This window comes from Felis catus, chromosome E1 (genome assembly GCF_018350175.1).
Source record: "Felis catus isolate Fca126 chromosome E1, F.catus_Fca126_mat1.0, whole genome shotgun sequence".
NCBI lineage: Eukaryota > Metazoa > Chordata > Mammalia > Carnivora > Felidae > Felis > Felis catus.
In genome coordinates, this window is record NC_058381.1 from 60017722 (window position 1) to 60038512 (window position 20791).

Sequence of the window (20791 nt, forward strand, 5' to 3'; positions counted from 1 at the left end):
TGCAGGCACCCCTTCCCACTTCAGGGCCCGTCTGGGGTCTGGTGGAGCCTGTCTTGAGGTCTTCGGCTACGAGATGAGCGTCCGAGGGCACTGCCGTGGGGGGCGGAGCACAGGAGATGTCTGGACGCGCGTCCCTGGACTCACACCCCGAACCGAGATGCCGGGGGCCGGTGAGGGCCACCAGGAGGAAACAAGGCCGCCGATCAGAACACAGTGCTTTCTTTGTGGTTGGGATTTTAACGATTTACTTACGGAGGTAGTTTTTTAGAACCGTTGGACGAGTTTTAGAAAGTCCTGTGTTAAACACGCGTGAAATAAATCGGTAGGGTTTGTGTGAAACTGCTTCACGTTCAGAGTCAGGCCCTCCTGAGTTTTGTTCTGGCTCACAGCCCAGTGTCACGGTGTCCCCCTCTGCCTCCCCCTCCCCCGGGGCCATCGGGTGTCGGTGTTTCCTGAGCGAGGCTTCGGTGTTTTGTTCCAAGCCTTGAGACCCATCCCGCCTTCTTTGTTGCCTTCTTGTTTCTCTGATGGAAGGTTTCCAGACAGCAGCTAGGACCCCTGTTCCTTCTGAGTTGGTAATGGTTTGTGGATGTGACGTCCACGTTTGCCTGTGGCCAGCCATACCAGGGACAGTCATGGGTCGGCGTGTGCCAGGTGACGGCGCGTGTAATAGATCACAAAACCAGGGCACCTGTGACCAAGATGTCATAGGTGTTTGTGCTGGGAAACAAATTGATGTCTTGATTGGGCGGTGAGAACGGGGTGGGGGTGAGAACGGGGTGGGGGCCCCCCATCCTGGAGCTAGAATACTGTCCAGCAGGGCACAGCCATCACCCGGGGCCACACACGGAGGCAGAGTGGACTTGCCGTTTCTGGTGGGACTTTTAAAAGAAGAGGTTGGGGCAGAAGGGCCACTGCCCAAGGTGAAGTACACCCAGGGCCTCTCTGCACCCGTGTGAGCCTCCCATGGGGCTGGTCAAGCCCTCTCTGCCCTGGGAGACTCTCTGGTGAAAGAGGCCTGTTGTCTGTCCCTCCTTCCATTCTCTCTGCTTCTCCTATGGAAGCCTCGTCTTTTGCAGTCCAGAGCGGAGCTCAGGCCATGGCCTGTCTTGCCCTTGGGAATCCAGGGCCTTGCTGGCCCCGGGCTGGAGTGGCTTGGATGCACCCGTCTGCTGGGGGCTGGGGTCAAGCCAGCAGCCGGAGTCATGATTTCAGGCCCCACCTGGGGAGGGGGCTGTGAAGCCAGGTGTCTCACACCCTGTCTCTGGCTCTGCCTCGGCAGCGGGGGGCAGGCCGTGGGCCACCTGGGCTTTCCAGCCTGCTGGTAGTCGTGAGTAATTTTGACAGCCATGGGCCAGGCACTGTGTGCTGAGAACCGTGCACCTGACCTTGCTTATCCCTCAGCCCGCTGCTCGAGGGGACCCTGGCTGGCCCCGGCGGGCAGGGTGGCCTCTGTGAGGTGAGGCGGTGTGGTCTAGCCGTCAGCTGGTCAGGGGCTGAGCCGGGGCTGGACCCGGGCCTGTTGAGGCCTGGAGCCGGCTGTTTTTCCATTCAAGGGTCCCGCAGATTTCAAGCAAGTTTTTTCTCCTTAACGAGTAAACGGGCCCGTGGAGTACTTCCTAGCGTATGGAAGGTGCTGGGCGGGTGGTGGCTGTGAGAGTTCTTGAGATGGCAGGAGGTCAGCGGCAGAGTGGGCAGGCCCAGGCGGAGGCTGACTTCCTGAGTGCTGCGTGGCCTGTGTTCCCATCAGCGTGACCGCCTCCTGGCAGGCACATCCTACCTTCTATGAGGGCAGCGGGAGGGGGCGGTTCCAGAACATTCCAAGGCTGCATCCCTGCTTGCTCATAGGTAGTTTCTCACTGGAGCCCAGCCCTGTGAAACTCCGGTCGGAGTCTTCCCGGGGACAAGGACGGGTCAGTGGCCTTGGAATGTTCTAACTGGGCAAGCAGGAACCAGACTTAGTTTTGCTGTCAGTGTCGGGCCTTCTCGCTGCGAGTGGGGGTTGTCCCAGTGTCTCCGAGCGCCCCGGCCCTGCTAACACAGGGCAGCCTCGATGGGACGCTTACTCCTGACAGCTCAGGGGCTGGGAGCCTGAGATCCGGCACGGGCAGGGCTGGGTTCTCCTGAGGCCTCTCCCCTGGGCTCCCAGACAGCCACCTTCTGCCCGTGTCGTCACATAGTTGTCCTCTGTGTGTGTCTGTGTCCGATCTCTTCTGAGGAGGACGCTGGCACCATCGGGTTAGGGCCCACCCTGATGACCTCGTGCAACCTGATGTCTTCTGTCAGGACCGTCTCCAAGGACAGCCACGTTCTGAGGGGCTGGGGGCTGGAATTTCAATGTATGGATTTAGGGGACACCAACGTGCCATTGGGCCCTCTCCCCGGGGTGCAGTGGGCTCATACAGGTGGCAGGGGGCCTGCGTGCCGTCTCTCTGAATCGGGGCGACGGGTTTCCAGGCAGGTCGTATTGTGGGCTCGCGATGGTTTTCTGTCCAACCTCAATCAAACGGCAGTCGTGATTACGACACTAAGATTTCCACGGGAGCACGCTGTGATTTCGTCGCGGAAGTGGTCGGCGGGAGTGTGGGCTGCAGCTTAGTGCTAAGCGCAGACAGAAAGCAGTGTGGGTGCAGGGTCCCGTTGGCACAGGGCCGAGCGGGGGGCGGGGGCAGGGACGTGGGCACTGGAAGGTGTGTGTGGCGGGGGCCCTTCGGGCCGTGCCCGCTGAAGTCGAGATGGGTAAAGAGTGTGTCTCAGACAGGGGAGGAGAGGGCGGGCTGTGGGGCCCGTGTTTGGACCCTGCTGCAGGGATTGCCTCGTTCCTGGGGTCGGGGAGGGGTGCCAAGGCGTAGGGAAATTGTGGTGCCCCCCGAGTGGGGAGCGGGGGGCCTGCGGCTCCCTGTTCTCGTGTGGGCTCGAGCCAGGACCACCAAGTGGGCCAGAACATTGTCTTCCGTCCCTGCGTTGCTCTGCCAGTGGCTCCTGGGGCCTCGGGGCCCCTGACCCCTTTGGGGGCTGTGGCAGAGACCGAGTTGTTACTTTATTGTAAGTTGGCGGCTGTCCGAGAGCTGCCGGAGGCAGGAACGACTGCCTCACCACGGAGCTGCTTCTCAGCCTCTCTGACCCCTGGGCGAGGCCCACTGTGGCCGCCCTCCCTTGGGGGTCAGGAACTCCGGCTCTGTCTATTCTAGAACAGTCTGGTGCCTTGTTTGCTGCTGCCAGGTCACGTTGCTTTTTGGCGCTCTATCCTTGGGGGGCTGTGGCCAGGTCGGCCTCTCCGTGGCCCCGTGTGGCCCTCGTTTCTGCTGGCGGCTGTGGGGCTGAGGCCATGAGTGCCGTGGTGGCGGGGTGTGGCCTGAGGGGAGCTGGTGGGCTGTCAGCGGGCGGGGGGGGGGTGTCGTGGCCCATGGGGGTGTGGGAAGGGGAGCCCGGTGCTGTTAAAGTGTAATTGGTCTGTGTGGAGTGCTGCGTGGCTTGTCCCTGTTCCCAAGGGGGCTTTTTCTGCTTCCCCTGCTGGCCTTCACTCTCCCACCATCCCCCCATGAGCTGTTTTGTTCTGGAAGCTTCCTTGTATGCAGTCATTTTCTGAACAAGCATGAACACGTTCTTATTTTCTCTCTGGTTGTAACCTAGTGAGATTCAGCTCAAGATTTGCCTCCTCCAGGAAGCCCCCCAGCACTCACTGAACTCCCCAAGTTGGTTTATTCCTTCAAAAAGGGTCCCCAGGATAGATGTCCCCATCTTTAGAGGGGAAACCTTCCACCTGCCCCCACCCCCAGGCGGGAGTCAAGCAGAGCTGCCCTGAGAAGCCAAGCTTCCTGGCTTGGCCTGATGGTCCTTCCCACCCCCATCCCCTGCCCCTCGCGCATGAGCCGGGCCCTCCCTCCAGGGCGCCAGTGTATCAGTGCTCTCTGTGGGGGCTGCAGCGGGTAGGCCTTGCCCCCACCTCCCCCCGAGGGGGAGGGCAGTGCAAGTGGCAGGGCAGCAGGCACCGGGCCCCTCGGTGGCTGGACGTCGTGTATCCCGGGTTGGCGGCGGGGGGGGGCAGGCCCCCTGGCATCAGCCCTCCCGCAGGTGTGTGTCGCCTCGGCACCCCCCTAGTTCTGGTGTTGCTGGACGGCCTCGAGGGAGCAGCTGGTCCAGCCTTGATGGGCATCGGGACAGCACCGAGGCCCGTGTGCAGCGAGGGGTGAGCTCGGCTGTGTGGCTGGAGCTGGTGGGCAGGCTCTTCACTCCCTCAGCCTCTCCCAGGGCGTCTGTAAGACGGGCACTGGCACACACGGGTCAGTCAGGTGAGGGCGCAGGATGCGGGGTCCCTGTGCCGTCTCGTCCTCGCGGGTGTAGCTGCGTGGAGGGAAAGGTGGCCTGGCTTGGCCACTCAGCACGTGCCTGCGTGCCCACCCTGTCCCTTTGCCGCACACGAGGGGCTGGAGGGGAAGCAGGGGCTTGTCACTTCCCTCTGTCAGCAGAGGGACTTTGCTCTCTGTGACGGCCCTGCCGGGAAGGTGCTGGAGGGGGGCCGTTGCTGGAGCCAGAACTGGGGAATAAACAGGATTCCTGAGCTGCTGAGCAGCAGACCTGGGCACGGGCACGGGAGCAGGCTGGGGCAAAGTCCTTGGGCAGAACTCCCTTCTAGAAATGTGGTGACCCCTCTCCTCGTTACCCCGCCTCGTTCCCAAGGGCGTCCCACTGCCCATTCTCCTCACTGGCCAGGCAGACTGTGACCGCAGAGTAAATCTAAGTGCCCACCAGTGTGCCGGAGGCTGGGAGTGTCCCGGGGCATCCGGGCAGGAAGGCTCCCAGCGCGCTCGGCTTGGTGGGGTCCTGCGACAGCCGCCTGTGCACCGCGGCTCCCCTCCTCACTGCTCTTATGGAAATGCGTGGCCGTGTCCCCGGGGTCAGGGTAGGGCGGCCCTGAGGTGGGGGTTCGGTTAGGCCCGGATGGCTGCGACCCCAGGGCCGGCAGGAGCGGCCAGCTTTGGGCTGTCCTGGCAAGGGGGTGACTTCCCATCATGCCCTGGGTTCACCCCTCACTTGTGAGTGTGTCTGGCAGAGACCCCTCCTCTCTCTCACCCTTTCATCGTGTGTATCTTGTGGGGTGTCCAGGACCCCCTTGCAGAGACCCTGGCAGGCCACCTGGTAACTGGAGGCTGCTTGGAGATAAATATTGGCTGAACCAGCGGATAAGTGGAAGAATGCTAGTGCTAACTGTAGTCGATGCTTGAATGTCGGGGGGCTTAGGGGCGCCGACCTCCCATCCAGGTGAAAATCTGTGTGTGACTTTTGACACCCCCCCCCCCAATAGACTACTGTCGGCTGGAAGCCTTCCCGGTCACGTGAGCGGTCGGTTACGCTTTGTATGGGACGTGTGTCACGTGCTGTGTTATCAGGACAAAGTAAGGCAGAGGAGGGGAATCACCATCTAGGAGACCATTGGAAAGTACGTTTACGGTGCCGCACGAGTCTGCTGAAAAAACCCCCACAGACGTGGGCCCACAGAGTTCTGTGTTGTTTAAGGGTCAGGGGAGTGGTTCTTAGCCCCCAAATCTGCCCGAGGAGTAAACGCACAGCCTCCACATACGACATCGAGTCTGAGCCCATTTGGGATGCATTTGCATAGCGCACGTGTCAGAGCTGGAAGAAAACACTGGATATTGCTCACGTTGTGGCATGGTGTCCTGGCCGGGGGGGGGGGGGCGGTCATGGAGTGTGGGGTCATGGGGCAAATGTGAGGCCGCAGCGCATGGCCCTGGCTGCCCGCGGCCCAAAGACGGTGGGCAGGGTGTCCCCGGCCTCGCTCCTGTTTTCAGCGCCCCAGGTGGGTTAATTCCCTCTCCTCTCAAAGGAGGCGGGCCCCTGCTGGAGGGGTTGGGTGCCGGGATCTGCGCTCCCTGCAGAAGAGCTGTGAAGACAGTTACTCCGTCACTTCCGAGAAAAGGTGTCCAGCGTCAGTCCCCTGAGTCGCCTCCTTGTGATAACCGATAGAAGGCCCTGCTGCCCCCGCCTCCATCGGCTCTGCCCCACCCCCACCCCCACCCAGGGCCTGGTTAGGGGAGCCGGTGGTGGGGCCGGTGTAGAGGGTGCCGAGGGGTGGGGCGGAGGAACCCCATGCCAGGCCTGCAAGGTGGTCCTGGCTGGCCTACGGCTGCCAGGCTTTGCAGAGATCCAGTGACGTGAAGGCAGGCGGGTGACTGTTGGCCGAGAGGCCTGCCTTCAGGCCGGGGAGCGGGCATCTGTGCGGAGCCGCAAGGACACTTCTGCCTTTGCCATCGCCTCCAGTTGAAACCCCGGCACCTGTGTGACCGGGCCTGGTGTCCTGGCCACCTGCCCCTTCGCGGCAGAGTGGGGCAGAGGCCGTGCCCTGCCCCCTCACTCTTGCATTCCTCATGCGTGAGCTCAGCCGCGGTGCCGAGGAAGTGAAACCTGGCGGCTGTCCCCATGTGTCATTGGGAGAGTGTGGGCAGGCTGCCACGGTGATCCCCTCGCTTGGCCTGGGCGGCTCCTGGCCTGCTTTCTGCTGTCACTCAGAATGTTAATGGGGATCAAACCATGAGCTTGGACGGAGTGTCCTCTTATGACCAGGAGCCTGGGGGTGTCACCCAGGAGCCAGGTGGCAGTGGTCCTGGGGATGTGAGGTGTGTTTTACCATCACGTTCACGCGCACACGTGGGAGCACACGCACGAGCACACGGTCTCACACGATCTGCGGGCACCCTGGGACCCCGGGACACCAGGCTCAGGGACCCAAGCCGCCCTGAGTGGGTTAACACCCTTCCGTCCTTCGCAGAACAGACGCACAGGGACCATGTGGCGCTCTTCTGCCCTGAGGCCCAGGCAGCGGGAGCCTCAGAGCTCCCACGGGCCCTGCAGTCACCCCTCGCTGGTGAACCCCAGACCCGGCTTCCTGCTCAGAACCCTCCCCGGTGCCTACCCGTCTGCTCTGGCATCACTCTTCCGACTCCCAGGCGCTCCCTGGATTTGAGGCGTCCAGATTCCCGGGTCCCCAGACCAGCAGGCTGCATGCCACCTGCTGTCCCCACGTCTCGGTGTCGTGTGTATGGACGGGTGGGGCCGGCCCCCTCTCCTCCTGAGGGCCTCCCCTTCTTGGATCCCGGAGCAGCTCCAACGGGGTCCCCGCGTGGGCTGGTGCCCTTGGCTGCATCCTGGTCTCCCCTGAGCAGCGAGGGGTCCCTTTGGAATGGTAGTCGGCTTGCATGGCTCTGCTCAGAACCCCCTGGGCTTCCTCTCCGGCCAGGCAGAGCAGGGCCTTCCCATGCGGGCTGTGAGGCGGTGGGCTGGCTACTTCTTACCTCCCCGCCGACGTTTCAGCCTGGGTGCCGCCCTGCCGTCCCCGAGCATGCCGTGGCTGGTCCCTGGGCCGCCTCCCTGTCGACCCCACTCCCCGGCTCTCCTACCTGTGCGAGCTGGGTCCCGCTGTCGTGTTCTCGGCCCGTGCAGGGTCCTCACGGTCCGGTGTGGTGTGGGCGCGCCTTCCCTCGTGGGGTGCCGGCCCCATGGGGGTGGGAGTTGGGCAGGGTCCCTGTGGCGTCCCCTGCACACCTTAGTTCTAGTGCAGCTGTAGCAGGTCCCCTGCCTGCCTGTGCATCAGGCTGCCTGCCGGGCTCTCCCTCGTCACACCTCGGGCCCGGCCCCGTGTGTGCCTAGGCAGTAGCCTGGATGCAGGGCCTTGTCCCGCGGACACGGGTCTCTGTTCCTGTGCACCGCGCCCCAGGGCGGGCGGATGGCAGCACGGCACCAGTACCCACTTTTCCGGCACCAGACCCCGCGGCCCTCGACGCCGGCCGAGGAAGGCTGTCACCTGGGGCTGCAGCACAGATGTCGGGGGAGGGCGGGGGCGCCCGGCCTCTGCTCACACAGAAGCCTCTGGGGCCTGCGTGCTCTGTGGTAGGATCAGGCGGTTTCTCCCCCCGGGGCGTCCGTTCTCTCATCCTCGTCAGACTGTCCTCAGACAGACGCCCATTGTGATAACGGATCTGAAGACATCGGATGTGGCCGAGACGGGTTTTCTTTGGAAGTCCTGTGCCGCGTGCTTGCTGGCTGGGCCGGCTCCCAGTGCCTGCTACCCGGTGGAGCTCACATTTGGCCGTGGTTCGCGTGTGCCTGTTTTTACGCCTCGTAATTAAAACATTTATTTGGCCTTCATGGTGAAAATCTAATTTCTTCCGTCTAAGAACGGCAGTCCGTTGGGCAAACGGAGCCAGAGTCTGTTGGATTATTCATAGCGTGGTATTTGCAGATCAGGCCGTGGGTCCCTCTAATCAGAGCTGATGTTTGGTAATTGATGTGTTGAGTGAAGACTTCAGTGGGAGGGGGCGCTGGGCGGCGCTGAGCCGTTTGTGCGTGGCCGGCGGGAGGGCTTTCCTCGGCTGACTCAGCCCCGCCAGACGGGGTAATGGCACCTCGGCTGCAACACTTCTGAGCACCGATTGTGTGCCAGGCACCGCCACGTGCGCTCTGTGTTTACTTGTCCGTTTGACCCGCAAAGCCTCAATGCAGCAAGGTCTGTCCTTACCCCCATCGTACAGGTGTGAAAACTGAGGCTCAGAGGGTCCGCTCAAGGGCAGGGCTGGGGTTTTGACTCCAGAAGCCTGAATGTGGCTTCATGGTCTCGACCCTCTGGGTTTTCTCCTCCCGTTGGGACCCTCCTAGAGCCACCACGTCACCTGGGCCACTCATGCCTTTTTTCTCGTTGCTTTCCTCAGACCATCATGGAGCAGTTCAACCCCAGCCTTCGGAACTTCATCGCCATGGGGAAGAACTACGAGAAAGCCCTGGCAGGTGAGGCCGCGGGGTGGGGGCCACGGCCTCCCAGCAGGTGGACGGCTCGTGGAGCCAGATGAGAGGCGGAAGGAGATGCTTTGTTCCAGAAACAAACTCGCCAGAGGGAGGTGTGGGGCCGCACCCTGGAGGCCTGTGAGCCTTGGAATCTACGCCCACTGTTGTAGGGACAGCCATGTCCCCAGCCTGTCCTAGGCTGTGGCGAAAGCACGGGGTCTGGCTTCTGTTTTAGTCCACAGCACGTAAAGACGCAGGTGTGGGTGTCTGTCCTGCACAGTCATCTCGAAGCTGTAGGACTGGGGTCTGGGCTTGGGGCCACACCGTCTCCCTGGCTGGTGAGCACCCTGTACCTCCCAGAGACCTGGGGCGGGGGTGCTGGGGGCAGGGCACTCAGTCTCCACCAGGGAGGGGATGTTGGTGCCAGGGTCTGGGCCCTTCAGTCCCAGTGGGGGCCGGCTGACTCACGCCGTGGTCCGGGACGCGTGGGGGAACCGACTGCCCGTCTCCCGACCCTCAACTGTGTCTCTCTGGGCTCGGTGTCAGTGTCGCTCTAACTGTGGCGTCCTTGTGAGCAGAGCCCCCACCCCTAACAGGGACCTTGTGTCTGCAGAGCGTGCACTAGCCCCAGCCGGCTGCCCTGGGGTGTCCGCGGCTCCATGGGGGCCTGGTGGGGGGACCTCTGGTGGCGGCGGCTCCTGTTTCTTTCTGTTCCTGTGGTCACCTGGGAGCAGGGCACCCAGCGGAACTGGCTTGCTCCCGGACAGTGGCCTGGGTGGTCTCCAGGGGAAGGTGTCTGGCCACGGTCCTGCCCTCGCTGTGTCCAGGGGGCAGAGGACCTCTCGTCATGCAGCAGCCCGGCAGGTGGCCCGCACCCTGGCCCTCCACCTCGGCCCTGGTCCTTCCCTCTAGGGGACGCTGCTGCAGACATTTTTGGGGGACCGGGGCCTTGACGTCACACACCCACGGAGCCAAGAACGCGGGTTCTCGTGTGGCTGCTGTGCGTGGACCGGTGGCGTTGACCGGCAGCTGCTGGCCATCTCCCTGTTTCCGTGTGGGTCTTGCACTGCCCTCTGTTTGGGGGGCACACTAGTGTTTTGCACCCTGCCAGGCTCTCCTGAGCTGCCCGGCCCTGAGCACAGGGCCACTGCCCCAGCAAGAAAGGAGGTGCACCTGCTCATTGAACACAGGTTCCGTCCCTTCCTTGAGCCGAAACCCGGGCTATAGGATCTCCGTGACGGTGCCAGGTCCCAGGCTGTGGCGGGTACCTCTGTGCCTGCCAGGGGTTAGGGGCTGGCTTGGCCTCTGTGCAGACATCCCGCATCGGGTCTGCTGCCCCCCGTAGGGCTCTGCACGCAAGACAGGCTGTGGCGGGTCATGTGGGAGCTGAGTCTGTGTCCTGTCTGCAAAGCCGGAGTACAGAGGAGGCAGGAGGGCAGGGCACAGGCGAGCTTACAGGGCACAGGCCTGGCGTGTTCCATTACCGCAGGGGCTCCGAGCAGGGGCCCTGCTGTGCCCATGGGAGAGGCCCAGACTTTCATCTCTTCCTGGCTGTGGACGATCTTCCCTGTGCTCTGTGGATGCGGCTGACGGTTCACTTCAGTGGAGCCACCGTCTGTAGGACACTTGTCACCCTCACCCAGCCTCCTCGTGGGGCGACACCATTCCACTCCAGTCCTGATCAAAGCCACGCCGCGGTCTCCTCTGTGATAAGGCCAGGTGTCCTTCTGGGTCTTTCTGCCCCCACTGGGGTTCCCCATGAGGCTCTCCAGGGGACCGCGTGTGGAGCCTCTGAGGGCTCCTTCCTGGACTGTCCCATAGGACAGAGCTCTGTGGGCATGTCACCTCTGTCTCCTCCGTGCTCTCAGCCTCCCCTGCCCCAGACTTGTGGCACCTTTGGCCTTTCTTTCATCAGTACGGAGCTGCCCACCTCTCCTGGAAGCAGGCGCATGTCAGCCGGTGGGGCCACGGGACAAACGGCCCTTCATTGAAGGCCACCTAAATGGAAGGTGACCAGGTGCCCCTTCGGTGCCCCTAAGCGGGTCCCGTAGAGAACGGAGGAGTAGATGTCCTCACGCTGCTGCCGCTGCCCCCGGCGCCCTGTCCGCCGTCCTGCTGGAAGGACCCCTTCTCAGATGAGGGGTTTGCGGGCCCACCTGTGGGCGGGGGGCCCTGAGCCCTTCCCTGGGACGCCGGGTCCGCTTCCGATGGTGGCCGGAGCCACAGGGTGCAGCGTGAGCCCTGCAGTGTGGCTTCGGCCTGCCGGGAGAGCCGAGGGGCGCCGTCTGCACACCTCGCTGGGGATCTCTGAGCACGTGGCCTCCTGCCTGGCGGGGTCTGCGCTCAGCACCCCCTGCCGCCGCTTGCCAGATACGGGGTGGTGGGGACGGCACCCAGCAGAGTGACTGGGGTAGCTCTGGGCCTGACTGGTGCGCCGTGTTCTCGCGAAGAAGAGGAGTCCTAACGGTCGCAACAAGAGAATTTCAGCCAGAAATGGGGTGAGATCAGTGCGGGAGGAGCGCCTTGGAGCGTGGGAGGCTGGCGTGCACCGCGGTCACCACGTTGGCGCTGAGGGTCCGGTCCGTCCCCCGCGAGGGCAGTAACCACGCCCTTCTCTCCTCTCTCAGGTGTGACCTACGCTGCTAAGGGCTATTTTGATGCCCTCGTGAAGATGGGCGAGCTGGCCAGCGAGAGCCAGGGCTCCAAAGAACTCGGTAAGACCCCCGGCTCAGTGGAAACCCCCAGATTCCTCGCACGTGCCCCGGTGGGTCTGGGGTCCTGTCCTGTGACTGGTCCTTCTTCCACTCGGATCAGGTTTTCCTTGTCAAACAAGGAACTTTTCTGAGATGACCGTGACCCTCAGAGCTGGCGAGGGCTGTGACTTACACGTCCAGCCGCAAGCGGGGTGTGCTGGGTGGCTTTGGGGTGCCCCTCAGAGTGCACGCAGGTGGGCCGGTCCCCACCACACAAGCGCAGCTGGTGGTGAGGACAGGTGCAGAAGCGCGTGGCTGACGTGGGGAGCCGTGCGGAGACTGGACTGAGGTGACAGCAAGCCTTCCTGGTGTGACAGTGGGAAGGGACACCAGCCCATCGCGCAGGGTGACCCGGTTTTGTAAAAGTGCGCATGGGCGTGCCTATCACACGGTAAACAGGGAAAGACCCCAGATGCGTAGCAGACGGAGCTCCGGGGACGGGTTCTTTTGTTTGTGGTTTCGCGGTTTTGCAAGTTCTCTAGCGGGAGCCCGTTCCGGCCTCGTAATCCAGGCAACACACAATGAAGGGTGGAGAGTGGAGAGTGCCGGTGTCCCTCACAAGCCGGGAGACCCTGGTTCGCTGGCAGGTGCGGGGCGCTGGCCGTCCGCGTCTGCAGTCACGGGTCGCGGAGCCATCTTGCTCCCGCTCTCACACTGTCTCGTGCCACACGCCGGGCCGGTCCGCTGTGGTGCTTTGCAGGGGCCTCTGGCACTCCTGTGTTGGAGGAAACGGAGGCCTGTGCCCAGCTGGCCAGGTCCCCCGCAGGCCTGCCAGGAGCGCCCGGCGCCCAGATTTTCCACGAAGCCAGTGTGAAAACGCAGCTGTGTGTCGACAGACACCGCTCAGAGCTGTGGCACTTTCCAGGGCTGGGGGTGGGGGGAGCAGAGGCAGGGGGCGACATGCCGGGTGGAACGCGTGGTGACCGGGGCCAGACCCCTCACGCTGGCGGGCCTTCGTCCGCATCTGAGAAGCTGAGCTGCTCCCAGCCCCGGAGGGAAGCTGTCTGGCCTCCGTGGGCACAGGGCCGACCTGCCCCTGCAGGCCTGGGGGAGCGTGCAGGGACTGAGAGGTGCTCGGGGGGTCAGGCCTGCAGGTGCGGCCTTGCTTCTCAGTGTGCAGGACACCCGGCAGGGGAGGCCCGGACGCCCCTGCGATGACGCCTCTGTGCTCGTGGGCCCAGAGGCCACACGTGGGCCTGCCTGGCGCTGCCGGGTCTCCAGGCTGCAGCTCCTACAGCCACCATCTGGGCCCCCGGCCCCCTGGGACGTCCGTGTCGTGCGTGAGCCACGTGTGTTTGCGCGCAGGCTCCTGCCTGCGATGGGGGCATTTTATTGTTATAGGTAGTCACGCGGCGGCCCTGGGGACACGTGTGCTGGGGGCCCCGGTGTGTTTACTGTCTGTGGTCACCCTCACAGAAGAGCAGATGTCTGCCCGCGGGAAACCACACGTGTGGCCCCAGGGCGAGGGGTGGGCTTGCGCGAAACTGCAGCGACGGTCCAGAACTTCCTGCTGGCCGGGTCCTGGGCACTGCCCTACCACGGGCCCGCTGAGCAGCTGGGCGGCCTTGTGCAGCGGAGCTGGGCCCCGAGGCAGGGGCAGGTCGGGGGAGGACGGCTCTGCAGCCTCCCGGTGACCCACATTCGGGCATCTTCCTGACCAGCCAGCGTCTCGAGCACCTTCTCACGTGCTCGCTCTCTTCCTTGGCCAAGTGTGCGTTCACGGCTTCCTGTCTCTTCGTCAGGTTTCTGTCCTGTAATCGTGTCGTACACATTCTCCGCGTACTCTGGACGAGCCGTGTCGGGCACCGTCTTGCACGTGTTTTCTCGCCATCTCGTTCGCCTGTCGGTTCTGTGATCCTGTTTGTCGAAGAACGGGAGCTCGTTTTCAAGTTTGTTTCCTTTGAGAAAGAGAGAGAGCAAGCCGGGGAGGGACAGAGAGGGGCTGCGAATCTCCACGCTGTCATCGCAGAGCCCAACGTGGGGCTCGATCCCCCAGACCGTGAGATCGTGACCTAGGCCGAAATCAAGAGTCGGACGTTTAACCGACTGAGCCCCCCACGCACCCCAACAGCATTTCATTTTAATGAAGTCCAACTGGTTGCTTGTTTTCCTTGAACCATACGGCTTACGGGTTTTTCTTACCGTTATTGTGACTCTGGTGGTGATTTTTATTTTGATGGCTTTGTTTTTCCATTTGCTCTATTCTCAGGGTGCTCGTGCTGGTTTGTTCCCAGTCCCCCAGACGCTGCTCCAGACTCCTCAGCCACTTCTGGGGCGCCTGGGGGGCTCAGTGCTTTGAGCGTCTGACTCTTGGTTTCAGCAGGTCATGATCTCACGGTACATGAGCTCAAGCCCTGTGTCAGGCTCTGTGCTGATGGTGCAGAGTCTGCTTGGAATTCTCTCTCTCCTTTGTCATCTCTCTGCCCCCTCCCTCACTTGATCTCTCTTCCAAAAATAAATGAGTACACTTAAAAAAATTTTTTATTTTTTAATTACAAAAAATTTTTTTAATGTTTATTTTTGAGACAGAGAGAGACAGAGCGTGAGCAGAGGAGGGGTAGAGAGAGAGGGAGACACAGAATCTGAGGCAGGCTCCAGGCTCTGAGCTGTCAGCACAGAGCCCCACGTGGGGCTCGAGCCCACAAACCGCGAGATCATGACCTGAGCCATAGTCAGACGCCCAACTGACTAAGCCACCCAGGCACCCCAAGGCGTCCCCTTTCCATCCCCGGGACTGGGTCCTGTTTCTCCCTGGGTCAGCACGTTGTCCTTTTATAAAAATGCTTCCTCAGCACGTTAAGTGGGAAAATACCTGATGCTTTGTCTGTCTGCAGCTGTCCCTCCACTTGGCAGAAGGCCTGGCTGACCTGGAGTTCTGGGTGGGATTCGGTCTTCCCGACTTTCCCTCAGGGTCAGGAGGCCCCGCCCACCATCCTCTGACCCCAGTGTTGCCTTCTTCCATGCTGCTCGGATGCTGATTTTTAGCTGTGCGTGAATTTTTTTGTTTTTCTCCTCCCGGAAGCTTTTAAGATGTTTGCGTGTGGTGGCAGATCTCATACCAACGTCTGTGTGCACGTGGAGGGCCCAGGCGGGGCTGGAGAGCTGAGCGTCCCCCATCACGGGCTAGGTGTCGGCCTCCGGGGCCACGAGCGGGGTGGCCACGGGCCAGTGTTGAGGCCGCGACCAGATGTGGAGGAACGGAGGGGGCCCTGGCAGGGCCCGAGGACAGACGCGAGGGGCGACGGTGTGCTGGGGGGGAGGTGGCGAGGCTTCTGGGGGCGGGGCCTGGTGCTGCGGGACGGGCTTGTGCCTTGTGAGCATCTATCCCTGCCGTCCCCACAGCTGGTGCGTTTGCTGTCGCTACTGGAGAACGTTCCATGGATTTCTCCATTCTCCCCGTCGGCAGTAGGGTTATTCCCCGTGGGTTTTGCTGCTCTGGACGCATAACGTCCACAGGACCGTGATGCTGAGCCCCGCCGCATGGTGACCTCCACGGTGGCGCCTCTGACGTGGTGCCAGGGCTGCTCTGCAGGTGGCCGCGGGCTCTCCCTGCCAACCTGTGGTCTTCCTTGGGGACAGGAGTAAGCAAGTGGCTCACGCCTGGCTTGTGAGGCTTCTGAGAGCCTTGGTGGGGCTCCCATGTGAGCGAGGCTCCCAGGCCACCTTCCACGTGGGCAGGAGCCCTGCAGGCCGCCCCGACCCCTGGGCCAGAAGCCGCAGCCACTGGCCAGCTTGGCCAACCTGGCTCTTGGGTGGGGGAGGGGCAGGTCACAGCCCCAAGGAGGCCAACAGGCAACCGTTTCCACCTTGGTATGACTTGTGGTGTCCAAGGGGCCTGCGTGCCAGGGGCAGGTGATGCAGCCCAGGGGGATGCCTGGCCTGGACCTGTCCCACGCAGCGACTTGCTGAAAAAGGCGAGGTCTTCTGGGCCCTTCGGAGCACCTTGCGTCTGTTCTGCGTGGCAGAAATGTCACAGTTGGAGTCCTTTGCTCGTGGCCAAGCGTGCAGGGACAGGAGTTCGGTGGCTTGTTTTGGCCACTGCTCCTGTGGAACCCTGTCATTGGGGTTTTAGGTGTTGAGGTCACTGGCCGAGGCAACGGTTCCTCAGTTCCTCAGTCCCATAAGCCTGCCAGCCCCTCGGGGGGGTCATCTGTATGGGCTCCGCACCCCTCCCTGCAGGCTGGTCAGGACCCCGATGTGAGGGGCCCACACGTATTCCCGGCTGGTCCCGAGTCCAAGCTGTTCTGTGGAGCATGTGGCCGTGCGTGACTGTGTGTGCGCGTGTGCGTGCGCGTTTGAGGAGAACACCTGTTCCCTGATTCCAGACATGGGGTTCCTTGTCCCATTCCAGGTGCGGGGCTCCTGGTCTTGATGGTTTCCTCGACTGATCAGTAAACAGAGGAGCCGTGCACCATGGCCCGAGGACAGTGGGCTGTGGGTGTCTCCACCTGGTTCTGGCTTTCTGTGGTCGCGCAGTGTGTCCATGAGTGTGTAAGCTGCACGCTGTGCTGTCACGTCTTCCTGAGGAGCCGAACCTCGTCACCACGTGGTGGCCTTCTCTGTCCCTTTGTTTGGTGTGGAGATTGATTTCCTGCTCCTCTTCCGTCTGTAGCCCCCAGGGGCTTGCTGTTTTGCGATCATTTCCTCCCAGCAGACCTTCCTCCCAGGATGGGAGGGAAGAGGTGTGAGCCTCTGTCCTGGGAAGGAACCAGCCTCGGGGCGCGAGTGCTCTGTGGCGCCCCAGCCCAGGTGCTGGGAAGGCTGCCACCGCCTTTTGACCAGAGGTGGTTTGCAGACACATCGTCCAGACACCCCGGCACAGTGGGGCGTCGCCTGCCCTCTGGCTGCTGCCTGCCTGCCTGGGTCTGCTGCCGTGGCCCCTGGGAGCTGTAGGGTCAGGCATGGATGGCCAGGTGCACAGAGGCAGAGACCCTGGCCGCTCCCTTTTGTGTCCTGATGGCCCTGCCGTCCCCCGCAGAGCCCTGCACCTGCTTCCCGCCCGGCGTGAGGGTCTTGAACAGCACACGCCTACACGTTAGCCCCACGGTGCTGCTCCGGGCTGAACCGGAAGTCGTGAGCGCCGAGAGGCTTTCCGTGTGTGGTTTTCCACTCCTGAGCGGGAGCCGCGGCTCCCTGGCGGTCCCCTGTGCTCTCTGGAGGCACTGCCCGCGGCCAGGCTGCCCCTGGGCCCTCCTCTCTCCGTGTGCAGGAGGCGGGCGGCCTCTCTGCTTTGGTCCTGCCGGTCCCTGTGCCGTGAGGTCCAGGCCTCACGGAGGGGACCCTTTCTGTTCCGCTCTGACCTTTCCCCTGCCCCGCAGGGAAGAGACTCGCAGGGCTTCGCTTTGATACAGCAAGCGGCTGGGGAGCACGGGGACTGCCCTTCTAACCTGCTCGCCAGCAGCCGCCTGCGCCTGGCCGTGTGCGGGCCCCCGCGTCTCTGCTGAGGCAGGCCCCGGTGCCACCTCCCGCCCCACCACAGGGCGCTCACGGGGGCGCCTTTGGTCTGCGTGTGCCCGGGGGAGGGGCGGCTCTTCCCACACCCTGCTCTGTGCCTCCGCCCTCACGGTTGGTTGCTGTGCTGGCTCAGGGCGAGGCGTGTCCAGCCTGGGCCCGAGGCTGCAAGCCCGTCCCAGTGTGTGGCCCACGGAAGGGCAACCCGACCGCGTGCTTGTCCCGGGAACCTGCTGGATCCCAGCATGACTGCCACCCTTCCGCCTGTGTCCCCGTCCGTCTGAGCCCCTTGGAACAGCCTCCCTGACCCCACCTGACCTCGAGCCGTCAGAAGTGACATCAGCTTGGCGTGGGAGCACGGCACCGAGCCGTGGGCATTTCCAGAACTCCCACGTGGGCTCTGTGGTGGGTCAGGTTCGCCTTGCTCTAAGTGAGGACAGTGGTTTCACGGCTGAGCGGGTGCTGGCTCCACTCAAGTGCCAGCCCTGAGCAGGACTGAGCCCAGGGGACTCAGGCGGTGGCCAGGGCCCTTCCACACTCTCCACTGTTTTAAGCTTTAAGTGACTGGACGTTTCCGTTCGCAGAAAAGCGGGAAGGTCAGTGGAAGGAACCCCGGGGGCCGTCTCGTCTGCCCTGCGGCCACTCTGCCCGGTCGTCTCTGACTTTACCTCGTTTCTCCTGTCTGCCCGCCTCCCTGTATGCCACAGGCACATGCATGGGGCTCACAGCACACGTGTCCCCTGCCCAGGCGTGGAGCGGCTGGCTCTTGGGCCTTCTGTGCCACTGTCATGGCCACTAGAGAGTGGGCCTCGGCCCTGGGTCACAGTGTGCAGTTGTGCGTGCTGTCCTCTGCAGCGTTGGCTCCTGGGGTGCCAGCCGCTGCCCTGGGTTTCTGTGCAGGGGAGGGTGCTGTCCAGTCAGCTCACTGACAGCAGTGCCTAGGTGCTGTGTACTTGGACGAGGCCACAGACACACCCCCGGCTCTTCTCTCCAGGGCCACGGTGTGGCAGGGGCTGGGCTGAGCCCAGGTAGGGAGTGGGACATGGGGGCCGGAGTCCCGGTGTGCCCGGGCTCCTGGTACGTGTGTGCGGTGACTCAGGCCTTTTGTGCTGCAATCACTCAGGCAGAAGACGGTCACGTCGCCTGCCCTCGGCCTTCCCTGGCTTTCTGGAGGGTTCTAGACTTTTCTGGAAGGTGGCACTACTTAAAGGGAGGCAGCAGTCATGGGGCGCGGGGCACAGCCTCTGCCGAGCCTCCGTTTCCCCAGCGCGAGGCCAGGCTTCGTGCCGAGCCCGCCCCGCCCCGTCCACGGCCTCCTCCGGGGCCTCATCCGTGTGAACGGCCGTTCTCTCTCTGTTCTCTGCCTTTGAAGAGGCCGCTTGTTTGTGATCCGGGCGTGTGTGTTCTTGCAGGGCCCGTCTGCCCACACCGAACCCGCCCAAGGGCAGCGGGAGCTCTGTGCTGGGCGCGGCCTGGCGGCGGGATGCTTGCTGCTGGGTGGCGGCCTGAAACCCGGCCTGCTTTGGCCCCTGAGTCACTGGATTAAGGGAGGTGCGACCTGAGCACTCCCCTGCCGTTTGGCTGCGCTCCACGCGTGGCCGCAGAGTGAACCGCTCGGGCCGGCTTCCCCATGCCCGCCTCTGGAGACCCCGCTGTGGGCTTTGGTGCTGCTTCTCGGCCCCGCCCGCACAGCCGGCTTTTGTCCGGCTTGGCCTCAGGCTCAGAGGGCCCAGAGGCACGGGTGCCTGTTCTCGAGTACGGTGTGGCTGGAATGCAGGGCCCAGCAGAGGGGAATGCCCTTGACTCTGTGACCCCAGGGACTTGGAGACTATGGCTGGAGGGCTTCTGTGGGCAGAGGTCATTCTGAGACGCTGCCCTGGGCCGCCCACCTGCGCGTGCTCCTGTTCTCTCAGTGAGCATCGCCGCCCCTCCCGCGGCCCCTGCACCTGTCCAAGGAGGTCCTCTCTCAGGCACGTGACTGCGCTCAGTCTGACGTGCCACTTGCTATCAGACCCCGACAGTAGAAAGTGCCCTTGCTAAACCCTCCCACCACTTGCAGGCCTCAGCCAGACCCATCTCACACCCAAGGGGCCTGACTCCGAGCCCCCACGCCACCCGTCCCAGCCTGGAATAGGACCCCTTCCCAGCCGGTGACACCAAGGCTCCCCCAACAGCACGTGGAGGTGGGGGCGCCCCTAGACAGAGGCAGTCGCTGGACCCCAAAGATAAGGCTGCTCTCTCCCGCTCTTCCTTGGCCGAGTGGACCTGCCAGGGCTTGACACACAGATCTCTCTGGACTCCCCGTCCTGCCCGTGGTCACTGAGGCTTGAAGCCAGCCCGGGAGCTGTCGTGGGTTGTGTCCGCTCGGCCCAGTGTGGCAGCCGAGGCCTCGGGACTGAACACAGCAGGGCCAGGTCGGTGTGGGGCCCCCCTCAGGGCTCCTGGGCCAACTAAGCAGCTCTCCTGCCGGGGCCTCCAGAGTAGCAGCTTAGCCCGCCCCCACGGGAGTGGTGTGGGCCAGATCAGCCCTCATCAGGAGACGTTGGTAAATGTTAGCTGGACCTGCCGTGTCCCTGGGGCAGGAAGGCCAACGGGGGACGGCAGTCTCGGCTGGATCTCGTCCTGAGGACGGGCTGGGGACCGCCGGGCCCGTCGCCTGGTTTCCAGGGTCCCTGCTTGGAAGGCGGGAAGTGGGGCCTGCGGCCGGACTCCTGCGCTGACATGGGGCTGGGCACAGCCTGTCGGGACCTGGCCCGGGGCCTCTGCTGGCAGCTTGTTCCTTCTCTGAGAGGGAGCGTCTGACCTGTCCCGCATCCCGGCATTTGGCAGGAGGCTTGCTGGGGCCCGGTACACCCCACCCTCCCCTGCGGTGGCACGCCCAGGCCGGCCCTGGGGCCCAGAGCTTCCCCACTATGGCCCAGACCGCTGCAAGGTCCCCGGCCCGTGACCCCACCCTGTCACCCCCGAATCGAGGCGCGGCAGACAGACTGCACTGTGCCTGGTATGGTGGCAGTGCCCCGCTGAGAGCGTCCGAGGACAGCAGCCCCTCCCTTGCCCTCGAGCGGCGGCCGGTGTCCACTTGGCGGCCCAGGGCTGGTGCAGGAGGAGGGTAGGCATGTCACAGGCGGTGTGACGCTCTGACCGTGGCGACCTGGTACTCCAGTGACCAGTCCTCGCCAAGTGACCTCTGTCCCTGCTTCTGTCTTGCGAGAGTTCGAGCAAGTTGGTGCTGAGGAACCTGTCCCGGCAGAGCCGATGTCCACTTGGACAGTTAGCCAGGGAGCGCGATGGGCAGGTTCCTGGAAAGTCGCGCCTGGTGGAGGGTCCTCGGTGGCGCTTGGGAAGGAGCCGAGCAGCAGCGCCTCCCCGCAGCTGGGGGCACAGACTCACGTTGCTCCGGGCCAGGGCCTGGGTGGCTGCTGGGCCCCGCTCTGCCTACTCCTGACGAGGTCCAGGTGGCCCCCTGTCGCCCAGTGTCGGGGTTTGCTCCCTCCGTGACTTTGGTCCCTGGCATCTCCTTTGGGTAGAAACGTAGGCAGAAACCCCCGCTGTGTTCACAGCGAGTGTCTCCTGGCAAAGTCATACCAGGCAGAGTGAAAGACGAGGCTGGCGGGCGGTGAGCCTGCCGGAGATGCGCCCTGGTGGACGCGTGAGGTGGGGGGAGGGGAGCGCGCGGGGATACTGTCCCCTCTGTCTCCCCGCAGGGGCTGCGTCTCCCTGTGCTCACACCGTGGGGTCCCCGGGGCTCGAGAAGGGGTCAGATGGAGTCGGTGCCCCTGCCAAGCCCCGTG

The 20791-nt window shown here is 63.5% G+C and overlaps 1 protein-coding gene across 4 annotated transcripts in view; it reads left to right on the forward strand.

Annotated features, from left to right (window-relative positions):
* BAIAP2 (BAR/IMD domain containing adaptor protein 2) overlaps positions 1-20791 on the forward strand; it is a 62774-nt gene that overhangs the window by 5606 nt on the left and 36377 nt on the right. For all 4 annotated transcript variants that reach the window (XM_003997264.6, XM_045044206.1, XM_045044207.1 and 1 more), the window contains 2 exons: positions 8724-8799; positions 11424-11510. In XM_003997264.6, coding sequence (XP_003997313.1) covers positions 8724-8799; positions 11424-11510 — 163 coding nt within the window. Of the gene's footprint in view, positions 1-8723; positions 8800-11423; positions 11511-20791 lie in introns of those variants that run through there.